At 43.1% G+C, this 13,524-nt stretch overlaps 1 protein-coding gene across 3 annotated transcripts; it reads right to left on the bottom strand.

The window, feature by feature from the left end:
* Positions 1-9,450: 9,450 nt before the first annotated feature.
* Positions 9,451-12,409, bottom strand: LOC125019084 (putative leucine-rich repeat-containing protein DDB_G0290503). 3 transcript variants are annotated; one of them, XM_047603594.1, is made up of 2 exons: positions 11,174-12,409; positions 9,451-10,774 (listed from the first exon to the last, which is right to left on the bottom strand). In XM_047603594.1, exons 1-2 carry the CDS (start codon positions 12,395-12,397, stop codon positions 10,298-10,300), a joined length of 1,701 nt encoding a protein of 566 aa, XP_047459550.1. In that variant the 5' UTR covers positions 12,398-12,409; the 3' UTR covers positions 9,451-10,297. The 3 variants fall into 3 exon arrangements, with proteins under 3 accessions (XP_047459550.1, XP_047459551.1, XP_047459549.1); XM_047603595.1 differs by having other exon boundaries at positions 9,451-10,804; positions 11,204-12,409; XM_047603593.1 differs by having other exon boundaries at positions 9,451-12,409.
* Between the last annotated feature and the right edge of the window lie 1,115 nt (positions 12,410-13,524).

The following is a 13,524-nucleotide window of genomic DNA, read 5'->3' as shown; positions in this document are numbered from 1 at the left end:
TGTGTTGATTTGAGCCTTTTCAGCTCGTTCTCAAAGTCGGCCTTCATCTGGTCACGGGTTTTCGTAAATGTATCCGTGACTTTTTTTGTCTCCTTCTTCTGAGCGTCAAGACTTTCTTGAAGAACGGAGATTTCCTGGTCTATCACCAGAATCATTTCCTGACTTTTCTTGCGTTGCTCAGTCAGGTCCTTTTTGAACTTCTCCTCCAGAGCCTGGCACTTGTTGACGCTCTGGTCCAGTTCGGCTCGTTTGAGGCTGAGCTCGGATGAAATGGCCGACAGCTCATTGTTGATGGCGGCGATCAAGTTGTCTTTCTCGGTGAGCTGCTCCTGCAGCTGGTTCACCATCTTCTGACACTCAGCTTCCTTTTGCTGCAGGTCAGAGCTGCGCTGGGCGTCGTGTGTTGATTTGAGCTGTTTCAGCTCGTTCTCAAAGTCGGCCTTCATCTGCTCACAGGTTTCCATCCAGAAGGTTTGTCCCGTCTGTGCCACCTGTAGTTCATCACGGAGTGAGGAGATTTCCTTTTCTCTCGTGATGTTCTGCTGCTCGTCTCTCCTTGCGCTTTCTAAAGCTGCCTCCAACTCAGTGATTTTCTGGTTGGCCATGTACAGCTTTGTCCCCAGCGTGCCCTGCAAGGAGCGATTGTTGAATTCCAGCTGCATGTTTGCTCTGTCCTGCTCTTTAGCCAGATCTGCCATGGAGTCCACTGCAGAGGACATGGTCCGAAGGTCCTTCCGAGCAAAATGAAGTTCCTCTCTGATCCTGTGCACGTCTGAGCCGTGGCTCGTCTGTGCATGTGGTCTGTCGTGCCATGGCCTGGGATGCTGGGGGGCGCGAGCCTGTGCTCTGCGCGATGCCTGATGTGGGTGCACATCTGGGCCGGGGGGCACTCCTGCAGGTTGCATGTCACCCTGTGGGTGGCGATGCTGGGGGGCGCGAGTCTGTGCTCTGCGCAATCCATGATGTGAGTGCACATCTGGGCTGGGGGGCACTCCGGCGAGTTGCATGTCACCCTGGGGGTGGCGATGCTGGGGGGTGCGAGCCTGTGCCCTTCTCGATGCCTGATGCGAGTACATGTCTGATCAGGATCTATCAGTTGTTTGAAAGTGTAGTTGACAGTGATGCCCTGTAGGTGGAGCTTGTTGTCACTGATTAACTATGTGTGAACGGTTGTTGTTGAGTATCTAACGGTGTGTGATATACGTGGGTCTGTTGACGGTCGTCTCTGTTGATCGTTGCTTATCGTAGCGAATGGCTCTGACAGGTTTCTGCTCTGTATATATAGAGGTTTGGGCCGTGACGTCATCGCGGCACATCAAAGGCAAAACTCTTTCCTTTGATGTCGTTCCGACGTGATGACGTCATTGACGGAGGACGACAACGACGCCGACGACGATGATGATGTTGTCGATGATGAAGATCATGACGGACTCAACAGGTTTGACCAACTACAAAACAAATGAATAACTGGAAACTTTAGTTGATGTTATAGTTTAACACCAGATTCTGATAACAAGGAAATCAGAAGGAAATGACGTGTTACATGGTGCAGCATTTAAAAAGCAGATATATATATACTGTATAATTACAGTCAGTCATTTATTGACTGTTACAATATCAATAAAAGAACCAATGTGCTTCCTAATAATTTTGTTCTTCTTGTGTGTGATCACATACATCTTTAAATTAAATTGTTTATTTATTTTAAAGATATTTCCTGAAGTGTTGATCTTTACTTGATGCCATTGTCTAGACATGAACTTATTGTGGAGAGATACAGAGAAATATTAATTGAATTAATATCAACTAAATTTAGAGCTAAGTGACAGAGCTTCAATGGCCATTATCATGTGAGTTTATGTTTCTGAGTGCTGATTATTGCTAAATTTTTCAATCATTTTTAAAGTATCACCAATTGATTTTCATTAGATGAAGAGTAGTAATTAGTTTTAATTTATTGTGGCTCTGGTTTTACTGAGCTTCAGAGGCACCTTTATTAATGTTGGGCTAAGCTAGGCTAGCTCCCTCTGTTTAAAGTGTAAGTTAACTCAGCTGTAGGTTAATATGTAATATTTTTTATTTATTTAGCATTAACAAGGAAGTAGATTGGCCAATTTATCTATTATATTTTTGTATTATAATAAATATAAATAATATTGACCAACCACCCCCGTGATGAAATGGTTTGGTCCATAGCGCGTCGTTGCGCAGACAGAAGTTCACTCTGTACCTGGATCAGTCACAATGCTGCCCAGTAGCAAAGGACGATGTGTTTAAAAAAATAAAAAATAAAAAATAAAATGGAGAGAAAGGAGAGACAAAAAGGATCCTATAGTTCTTCTTTAAAAAAAAGTGACAGTTCAGACAGCAGCTGTTGTCTTTTTCTTTCATGGGGCCCAAAATTCCTGGCAGCGCCATCACTTCTGACCACTACTCATAGGAACTTCTTATGGGTCTGAATTTTTATTTATTTTTTTTCCTCTATCGCCCGCTCCTATTCTCCAGGAACCAGTTTAGATTGAGAACTCTTTTCTTTTCCATCTATTTATCCATCTGTCGCTGCTGTCTCGCTCCAAGCATCATGACTTATTCTGTTGTTTTTAATGGCAGCAGGTAGATAGACGTGTTAATTATCTACCTTCTGACTCTATAGTGGAAGAGGATTTAATTGTTCTGCCTGGCACAGATGAATCAAGACTATTTGAGATCACTTGTAGTAAATAAATGCTTATTTTTCTTTATTCACCATTGTTCCAGCCTCACTCTTTAAAGATCCTTTTTTCCCATTGTTTTAAAAATATTTACTCTTTCTCCAGCATTGTGAGCCAGACGCAGTATTTCCCTAAGAAAACATAAAAAGCTTTAAGCTGTTTGTACATTGACACGAACGCGTTTTGCAGAAATTGTCATTTTTAGTATTTTGCAAATGTTTGTTTCCGTACTTAAAAGTACTGTTTAGTTAACAGCAGCGATCTGTCTGATATTTCTAAACATAAGTTGCCCTGAAATGATGGAAATAATCTTCAGGATTTTGTTCTGATGTTACGTTTTATCTCAGTAATAAATAATATGTGTCTTCCAGACAGTTTACTTAGATTTAGATGAAATAACTTACTGTATAAGTTATAAAATATAAAATATTCTGTGTGGTTCACTTGTGATTTTGTTTTCAGATTAAAGTTTATTTGAACTGAAGCACATGTTTGTTTTTTCTCTTGTGCAGCCAAGCAGGACGTCACTTATGGTAATGATTTATAATATTTGTGTGGTGGTTTTTAAATGAGGCAACATGAAATAGACAAATTCATGGCTCACTAAACTATTTCTGAATCCCTTGCAACTTTTTAATGTGACAGAGTGGAACACACAGTAACCGTAATATCCTGGTTCCTAAAACTTCAGCTTGACTTTGTGTCAGTTCACTTTGTAACATCATGATTAAAGTCGATTAGAGCTTCATGTCTGCAGTTAAATTCATGTGATTAAACTTTAGCACTAATAAACACTCTCACTGATGCTCATGTTAATGTTTTTATATTTATTTATTTATTATTTTAATGGGGGGGAGGGTGTCTGTGAAGATCATCACTCACTCAGATCACAGTGGTTGAACAAAAACATCTGGACTCGTTTCCTCACACATCTAGTTCTTATGGAGCCCTGAAGAGGCCATGGAGGGAAAGACAATTAAAAAGTATCTTGTGCGCATGAGATAATATAATGGTATTGTGTTGATATATACATATATATATATATATTCGAGATGCTATCTCATGCGTGAGCTGCCTTTAGGGGCAGCTCATGCACGAGATATCATACCGAGAGTGTCATATATATACATATGAGATACACATGTGGTGTGCAAGCTGCCACTAAAGGCACTCCTGCAGACTGCACCAGATGGTATCGCGTTGATATATATATGTATATGTGTACAAGATATTATATAATATCTTGGTATTGCGTTGATATATATGTACGAGATAGTTTCTCGTGCGCAAGCTGCCTCTAAAGGCACTCCTGCGGGTTTCACGAGACAGTATCGCGTTGATATATATCTACGAGGTCGTTTCTCTTGAGCACGAGATGTAGTTTTTGATCATCTTTTCTCCCATGGCCCCTTAGGGGCTTCGTAAGTTCTGTAGAAGTTGGAGGAAAATGTGGTTGTAAATTTAGTGTTAGGAATTAAAGAATTATATCTTTTTTGTTTTGCCAATTTAGTCTTGAGTCAGTTTTTCCACAAATAAAGTGAAAACGAAGTCAACTCGACTCATTTTAGGGCTGAGGAAGCCTCCACAAGTTCCATCCAGCTTGTTTTTGGACATAACCCATGATCTGAATGACCGACAATCTTCACAAACGGGGTAGAGGTGGGGGGGTAGAGGGGTAGAGGGGTAGGAGGATGGTTCACGGTCCTGGAGATGAAGGACCTTCTGTCGCTGCGGTGTCGCTGCGGCGGCTCATCATTTTCCGAGCCCTGCACCAGAAGCCGTGACGTTTCTTCTTTCTGTCGTCTCCCTGTTGTTCGTCCTGAGACACGGACACAACAGCTTCAGCATCACTGGTCTTTGGTTGTTTTCTCCAGACGCTGTGTTTCTTGTCTCTTTCGGCGTCCGGCGGTGGAGACTCTGTGACCTCATCCTCTTTTATGCTGCTGCTTTGCTTGTTTTCATATGTGAGGCCTTTCTTCTTCTTCTCCTTCTTCTCTTTCTTAGTTTCCTTCTTGTTTTGAAGGGCGAGCTCTTGAAGACGGATGTTTTCCGTGATCACAAGCTTCAGGTCTTCTTCAGCTTTGCTGGCCGCCCTCTTCAGGGCTTCTTCTTTCTCCATCCACAGCTTCTCCATCTCTTTCAGTCTCGTCTTTGAGCTTTCTTCTCTCTCAGCCAGCTCCTCCTTGAACTTCTCCTCCAGAGCCTGGCACTTGTTGATGCTCTGCTCCAGTTCAGTTTGTTTTGAGCTGAGCTCAGATGAAATGACCAAATGGTCACTTCTTGCAGTGTTGATCACGTCGTCTTTCTCTGTGATCTGATCTTGCAGCTGGTTCATCTTCTTCTGACACTCGGTTTCCATTTGCTGCAGGTCAGAGCTGCGCTGGGTGTCGCATGTTGATTTGAGCTTTTTCAGCTCGTTCTCAAAGTCCGTCTTCATCTGGTCACAGGTTTTCATCAATGAATCTGTGACTGTTTCTGTCTCCTTCTTCTGAGTGTCAAGAGTTTCTTGAAGAACGGAGATTTCCTGGTCTTTCTCCAGAATAATTTCATCTTTTCTCTTGGATTCCTGAACCAGCTCCTCCTTGAACTTCTCCTCCAGAGCCTGGCACTTGTTGATGCTCTGGTCCAGTTCAGTTGTTTGAGGCTGAGTTCGGAAGAAATGGCCAAATGGTCACTTCTTGCAGTGTTGATCACGTCGTCTTTCTCGTGATCTGATCTTGAAGCTGGTTCATCTTCTTCTGACACTCGGTTTCCATTTGCTGAGGTCAAAAGCTGCGCTGGGCGTCGTATGTTGATTTGAGCTTTTTCAGCTCGTTCTCAAAGTCCGCCTTCATCTGGTCACGGTTTTCATCAATGTATCTGTGACTTTTTTTGTCTCCTTCTTCTGAGCATCAAGATTTCTTGAAGAACGGAGATTTCCTGGTCTTTCTCCAGAATAATTTCATCTTTTCTCTTGCATTGCTGAACCAGCTCCTCCTTGAACTTCTCCTCCAGGGCCTGGCACTTGTTGATGCTCTGGTCCAGTTCAGCTTGTTTGAGGCTGAGCTCTGATGAAATGGCCAAATGGTCACTTCTTGCAGTGTTGATCACGTCGTCTTTCTCTGTGATCTGATCCTGCAGCTGGTTCACCTTCTTCTGACACTCAGCTTCCATTTGCTGCAGGTCAAAGCTGCGCTCGGCGTCGTATGTTGATTTGAGCCTTTTCAGCTCGTTCTCAAAGTCGGCCTTCATCTGGTCACGGGTTTTCGTAAATGTATCCGTGACTTTTTTTGTCTCCTTCTTCTGAGCGTCAAGACTTTCTTGAAGAACGGAGATTTCCTGGTCTATCACCAGAATCATTTCCTGACTTTTCTTGCGTTGCTCAGTCAGGTCCTTTTTGAACTTCTCCTCCAGAGCCTGGCACTTGTTGACGCTCTGGTCCAGTTCAGTTCGTTTGAGGCTGAGCTCAGATGAAATGGCCGACAGTTCGTTGTTGATGGCGCCGATCAAGTTGTCTTTCTCAGTGAGCTGCTCCTGCAGCTGGTTCACCATCTTCTGACACTCAGCTTCCTTTTGCTGCAGCTCAGAGCTGCGCTGGGCGTCGTGTGTTGATTTGAGCTTTTTCAGCTCGTTCTCAAAGTCGGCCTTCATCTGCTCACAGGTTTCCATCCAGAAGGTTTGTCCCGTCTGTGCCACCTGTAGTTCATCACGGAGTGAGGAGATTTCCTTTTCTCTCGTGATGTTCTGCTGCTCGTCTCTCCTTGCGCTTTCTAAAGCTGCTTCCAACTCAGTGATTTTCTGGTTGGCCATGTACAGCTTTGTCCCCAGCGTGCCCTGCAAGGAGCGATTGTTGAATTCCAGCTGCATGTTTGCTCTGTCCTGCTCTTTAGCCAGTTCTGCCATGGAGTCCACTGCAGAGGACATGGTCCGAAGGTCCTTCCGAGCAAAATGAAGTTCCTCTCTGATCCTGTGCACGTCTGAGCCGTGCCTCGTCTGTGCATGTGGTCTGTCGTGCCATGGCCTGGGATGCTGGGGGGCGCGAGTCTGTGCTCTGCGCGATGCCTGATGTGGGTGCACATCTGGGCCGGGGGGCACTCCTGCAGGTTGCATGTCACCCTGGGGGTGGCGATGCTGGGGGGCGCGAGTCTGTGCTCTGCGCAATCCATGATGTGAGTGCACATCTGGTGGGGGGACACTCGGCGAGTTGCATGTCACCCTGGGGGTGGCGATGCTGGGGGGCGCGAGCCTGCGCCCTTCTCGATGCCTGATGCGAGTACATGTCTGATCAGGATCTATCGGTTGTTTGAAAGTGTAGTTGACAGTGATGCCCTGTAGGTGGAGCTTGTTGTCACTGATTAACTATGTGTGAACGGTTGTTGTTGAGTATCTAACGGTGTGTGATATTCGTGGGGTCTGTTGAGAGTCGTCTCTGTTGATCGTTGCTTATCGTAGCGAATGGCTCTGACAGGTTTCTGCTCTGTATATATAGAGGTTTGGGCCGTGACGTCATCGCAGCACATCAAAGGCAAAACCCTTTCCTTTGATGTCGTTCCGACGTGATGACGTCATTGACGGAGGACGACAACGACGCCGACGACGATGATGATGTTGTCGATGATGAAGATTATGACGGACTCAACAGGTTTGACTAAATACAAAACAAATGAATAACTGGAAACTTTAGTTGATGTTATAGTTTAACACCAGATTCTGATAACAAGGAAATCAGAAGGAAATGACGTGTTACATGGTGCAGCATTTAAAAAGCAGAATATATATACTGTATAATTACAGTCAGTCATTTATTGACTGTTACAATATCAATAAAAGTACCAATGTGCTTCCTAATAATTTTGTTCTTCCTGTGTGTGATCACATACATCTTTAAATTAAATTGTTTATTTTTTAAAAGATATTTCCTGAAGTGTTGATCTTTACTTGATGCCATTGTCTAGACATGAACTTATTGTGGAGAGATACAGAGAAATATTAATTGAATTAATATCAACTAAATTTAGAGCTAAGTGACAGAGCTTCAATGGCCATTATCATGTGAGTTTATGTATCTGAGTGCTGATTATTGCTAAATTTTTCAATCATTTTTAAAGTATCAACAATTGATTTTCATTAGATGAAGAGTAGTAATTAGTTTTAATTTATTGTGGCTCTGGTTTTACTGAGCTTCAGAGGCACCTTTATTAATGTTGGGCTAAGCTAGGCTAGCTCCCTCTGTTTAAAGTGTAAGTTAACTCAGCTGTAGGTTAATATGTAATATTTTTTATTTATTTAGCATTAACAAGGAAGTAGATTGGCCAATTTATCTATTATATTTTTGTATTATAATAAATACAAATAATATTGACCAACCACCCCCGTGATGAAATGGTTTGGTCCTTAGCGCGTCGTTGCGCAGACAGAAGTTCACTCTGTACCTGGATCAGTCACAATGCTGCCCAGTAGCAAAGGACGATGTGTTTAAAACAATAAAATAAAAAAAATGGAGAGAGAAAGGAGAGACAAAAAGGATCCTATAGTTCTTCTGCAAAAAAAGTGACAGTTCAGACAGCAGCTGTTGTCTTTTTCTTTCATGGGGCCCAAAATTCCTGGCAGCGCCATCACTTCTGACCACTACTCATAGGAACTTCTTATGGGTCTGAATTTTTATTTATTTTTTCCTCTATCGCCCGCTCCTATTCTCCAGGAACCAGTTTAGATTGAGAACTCTTTTATTTTCCATCTATTTATCCATCTGTCGCTGCTGTCTTACTCCAAGCATCATGACTTATTCTGTTATTTAAATGGCAGCAGGTAGATAGACGTGTTAATTATCTACCTTCTGCCTCTATAGTGGAAGAGGATTTAATTGTTCTGCCTGGCACAGATGAATCAAGACTATTTGAGATCACTTGTAGTAAATAAATGCTTATTTTTCTTTATTCACCATTGTTTCAGCCTCACTCTTTAAAGATCCTTTTTTCCCATTGTTTTAAAAATATTTACTCTTTCTCCAGCATTGTGAGCCAGACGCAGTATTTCCCTAAGAAAACCTAAAAAGCTTTAAGCTGTTTGTACATTGACACGAACGCGTTTTGCAGAAATTGTCATTTTTAGTATTTTGCAAATGTTTGTTTCCGTACTTAAAAGTACTGTTTAATTAACAGCAGCGATCTTTCTGATATTTCTAAACATAAGTTGCCCTGAAATGATGGAAATAATCTTCAGGATTTTGTGCTGATGCTGCGTTTTATCCCAGTAATAAATAATATGTGTCTTCCAGACAGTTTACTTAGATTTAGATGAAATAACTTACTGTATAAGTTATAAAATATAAAATATTCTGTGTGGTTCACTTGTGATTTTGTTTTCAGATTAAAGTTTATTTGAACTGAAGCACATGTTTGTGTTTTCTCTTGTGCAGCCAAGCAGGACGTCACTTATGGTAATGATTTATAATATTTGTGTGGTGGTTTTTAAATGAGGCAACATGAAATAGACAAATTCATGGTTCACTAAACTATTTCTGAATCCCTTGCAACTTTTTAATGTGACAGAGTGGAACACACAGGAACCGTAATATCCTGGTTCCTAAAACTTCAGCTTTGTGTCAGTTCACTTTGTAACATCATGATTAAAGTCGATTAGAGCTTCATGTCTGCAGTTAAATTCATGTGATTAAACTTTAGCACTAATAAACACTCTCACTGATGCTCATGTTAATGTTTTTATATTTATTTATTTATTATTTTAATGGGGGGGGGGGGGTTGTCTGTGAAGATCATCACTCACTCAGTTCACAGTGGTTGAACAAAAACATCTGGACTCGTTTCCTCACACATCTAGTTCTTATGGAGCCCTGAAGAGGCCATGGAGGGAAAGACAATGAAAAAGTATCTTGTGCGCATGAGATAATATAACGGTGTTGTGTTGATATATACATATATATATATATTCGAGATGCTATCTCATGCGTGAGCCGCCTTTAGGGGCAGCTCACGCATGAGATATCATACCGAGAGTGTCATATATATACATATGAGATACACATGTGGTGTGCAAGCTGCCACTAAAGGCACTCCTGCAGACTGCACCAGATGGTATCGCGTTGATATATATATGTATATGTGTACAAGATATTATATAATATCTTGGTATTGCGTTGATATATATGTACGAGATAGTTTCTCGTGTGCAGGCTGCCTCTAAAGGCACTCCTGCGGGTTTCACGAGACAGTATCGCGTTGATATATATCCACGAGGTCGTTTCTCTTGAGCACGAGATGTAGTTTTTGATCATCTTTTCTCCCATGGCCCCTTAGGGGCTTCGTAAGTTCTGTAGAATTTGGAGGAAAATGTGGTTGTAAATTTAGTGTTAGGAATTAGAGAATTATATCTTTTTTTTTTTTTTTTTTTTGCCAATTAGGTCTCGAGTCAGTTTTTCCACAAATAAAGTGAAAACGAAGTCAACTCGACTCATTTTAGGGCTGAGGAAGCCTCCACAAGTTCCATCCAGCTTGTTTTTGGACATAACCCATGATCTGAATGACCGACAATCTTCACAAACGGGGTAGAGGTGGGGGGGTAGAGGGGTAGAGGGGTAGGAGGATGGTTCACGGTCCTGGAGATGAAGGACCTTCTGTCGCTGTGGTGTCGCTGCGGCGGCTCATCATTTTTCGAGCCCTGCACCAGAAGCCGTGACGTTTCTTCTTTCTGTCGTCTCCCTGTTGTTCGTCCTGAGACACGGACACAACAGCTTCAGCATCGCTGGTCTTTGGTTGTTTTCTCCAGACGCTGTGTTTCTTGTCTCTTTTGGCGTCCGGCGGTGGAGACTCTGTGACCTCATCCTCTTCTATGCTGCTGCTTTGCTTGTTTTCATGTGTGAGGCCTTTCTCCTCCTTCTTCTTCTTCTCTTTCTTAGTTTCCTTCTTGTTTTGAAGGGCGAGCTCTTGAAGACGGATGTTTTCCGTGATCACAAGCTTCAGGTCTTCTTCAGCTTTGCTGGCTGCCCTCTTCAGGGCTTCTTCTTTCTCCATCCACAGCTTCTCCATCTCTTTCAGTCTCGTCTTTGAGGTTTCTTCTCTCTCAGCCAGCTCCTCCTTGAACTTCTCCTCCAGAGCCTGGCACTTGTTGATGCTCTGCTCCAGTTCAGTTTGTTTGAGGCTGAGCTCAGATGAAATGACCAAATGGTCACTTCTTGCAGTGTTGATCACGTCGTCTTTCTCAGTGATCTGATCTTGCAGCTGGTTCATCTTCTTCTGACACTCGGTTTCCATTTGCTGGAGGTCAGTGTTACGTTGGGTGTCGTATGTTGATTTGAGCTTTTTCAGCTCGTTCTCAAAGTCCGTCTTCATCTGGTCACAGGTTTTCATCAATGTATCTGTGACTGTTTCTGTCTCCTTCTTCTGAGCGTCAAGAGTTTCTTGAAGAACGGAGATTTCCTGGTCTTTCTCCAGAATAATTTCATCTTTTCTCTTGCATTCCTGAACCAGCTCCTCCTTGAACTTCTCCTCCAGAGCCTGGCACTTGTTGATGCTCTGGTCCAGTTCAGTTTGTTTGAGGCTGAGTTCGGAAGAAATGGCCAAATGGTCACTTCTTGCAGTGTTGATCACGTCGTCTTTCTCAGTGATCTGATCCTGCAGCTGGTTCACCTTCTTCTGACACTCAGCTTCCATTTGCTGCAGGTCAGAGCTGCGCTGGGCGTCGTATGTTGATTTGAGCCTTTTCAGCTCGTTCTCAAAGTCCGCCTTCATCTGGTCACGGGTTTTCGTAAATGTATCCGTGACTTTTTTTGTCTCCTTCTTCTGAGCGTCAAGACTTTCTTGAAGAACGGAGATTTCCTGGTCTATCACCAGAATCATTTCCTGACTTTTCTTGCGTTGCTCAGTCAGGTCCTTTTTGAACTTCTCCTCCAGAGCCTGGCACTTGTTGACGCTCTGGTCCAGTTCGGTTTGTTTGAGGCTGAGCTCAGATGAAATGGCCGACAGCTCATTGTTGATGGCGCCGATCACGTTGTCTTTCTCGGTGAGCTGCTCCTGCAGCTGGTTCACCATCTTCTGACACTCAGCTTCCTTTTGCTGCAGCTCAGAGCTGCGCTGGGCGTCGTGTGTTGATTTGAGCTTTTTCAGCTCGTTCTCAAAGTCGGCCTTCATCTGCTCACAGGTTTCCATCCAGAAGGTTTGTCCCGTCTGTGCCACCTGTAGTTCATCACGGAGTGAGGAGATTTCCTTTTCTCTCGTGATGTTCTGCTGCTCGTCTCTCCTTGCGCTTTCTAAAGCTGCTTCCAACTCAGTGATTTTCTGGTTGGCCATGTACAGCTTTGTCCCCAGCGTGCCCTGCAAGGAGCGATTGTTGAATTCCAGCTGCATGTTTGCTCTGTCCTGCTCTTTAGCCAGATCTGCCATGGAGTCCACTGCAGAGGACATGGTCCGAAGGTCCTTCCGAGCAAAATGAAGTTCCTCTCTGATCCTGTGCACGTCTGAGCCGTGGCTCGTCTGTGCATGTGGTCTGTCGTGCCATGGCCTGGGATGCTGGGGGGCGCGAGTCTGTGCTCTGCGCGATGCCTGATGTGGGTGCACATCTGGGCCGGGGGGCACTCCTGCAGGTTGCATGTCACCCTGTGGGTGGCGATGCTGGGGGGCGCGAGTCTGTGCTCTGCGCAATCCATGATGTGAGTGCACATCTGGGCTGGGGGGCACTCCGGCGAGTTGCATGTCACCCTGGGGGTGGCGATGCTGGGGGTGCGAGCCTGTGCCCTTCTCGATGCCTGATGAGTACATGTCTGATCAGGATCTATCGGTTGTTTGAAAGTGTAGTTGACAGTGATGCCCTGTAGGTGGAGCTTGTTGTCACTGATTAACTATGTGTGAACGGTTGTTGTTGAGTATCTAACGGTGTGTGATATTCGTGGGGTCTGTTGACGGTCGTCTCTGTTGATCGTTGCTTATCGTAGCGAATGGCTCTGACAGGTTTCTGCTCTGTATATATAGAGGTTTGGGCCGTGACGTCATCGCGGCACATCAAAGGCAAAACTCTTTCCTTTGATGTCGTTCCGACGTGATGACGTCATTGACGGAGGACGACAACGACGCCGACGACGATGATGATGTTGTCGATGATGAAGATCATGACGGACTCAACAGGTTTGACCAACTACAAAACAAATGAATAACTGAAACTTTAGTTGATGTTATAGTTTAACACCAGATTCTGATAACAAGGAAATCAGAAGGAAATGACGTGTTACATGGTGCAGCATTTAAAAAGCAGATATATATATACTGTTAATTACAGTCAGTCATTTATTGACTGTTACAATATCAATAAAAGAACCAATGTGCTTCCTAATAATTTTGTTCTTCTTGTGTGTGATCACATACATCTTTAAATTAAATTGTTTATTTATTTTAAAGATATTTCCTGAAGTGTTGATCTTTACTTGATGCCATTGTCTAGACATGAACTTATTGTGGAGAGATACAGAGAAATATTAATTGAATTAATATCAACTAAATTTAGAGCTAAGTGACAGAGCTTCAATGGCCATTATCATGTGAGTTTATGTTTCTGAGTGCTGATTATTGCTAAATTTTTCAATCATTTTTAAAGTATCACAATTGATTTTCATTAGATGAAGAGTAGTAATTAGTTTTAATTTATTGTGGCTCTGGTTTTACTGAGCTTCAGAGGCACCTTTATTAATGTTGGGCTAAGCTAGGCTAGCTCCCTCTGTTTAAAGTGTAAGTTAACTCAGCTGTAGGTTAATATGTAATATTTTTTATTTTATTTAGCATTAACAAGGAAGTAGATTGGCCAATTTATCTATTATATTTTTGTATTA

This window comes from Mugil cephalus, chromosome 13 (assembly GCF_022458985.1).
Source record: "Mugil cephalus isolate CIBA_MC_2020 chromosome 13, CIBA_Mcephalus_1.1, whole genome shotgun sequence".
Taxonomy (NCBI): Eukaryota; Metazoa; Chordata; class Actinopteri; order Mugiliformes; family Mugilidae; genus Mugil; species Mugil cephalus.
The sequence above is the reverse complement of the archived record's forward strand: the minus strand, read 5'-3'. Positions and strand labels throughout refer to the sequence as shown.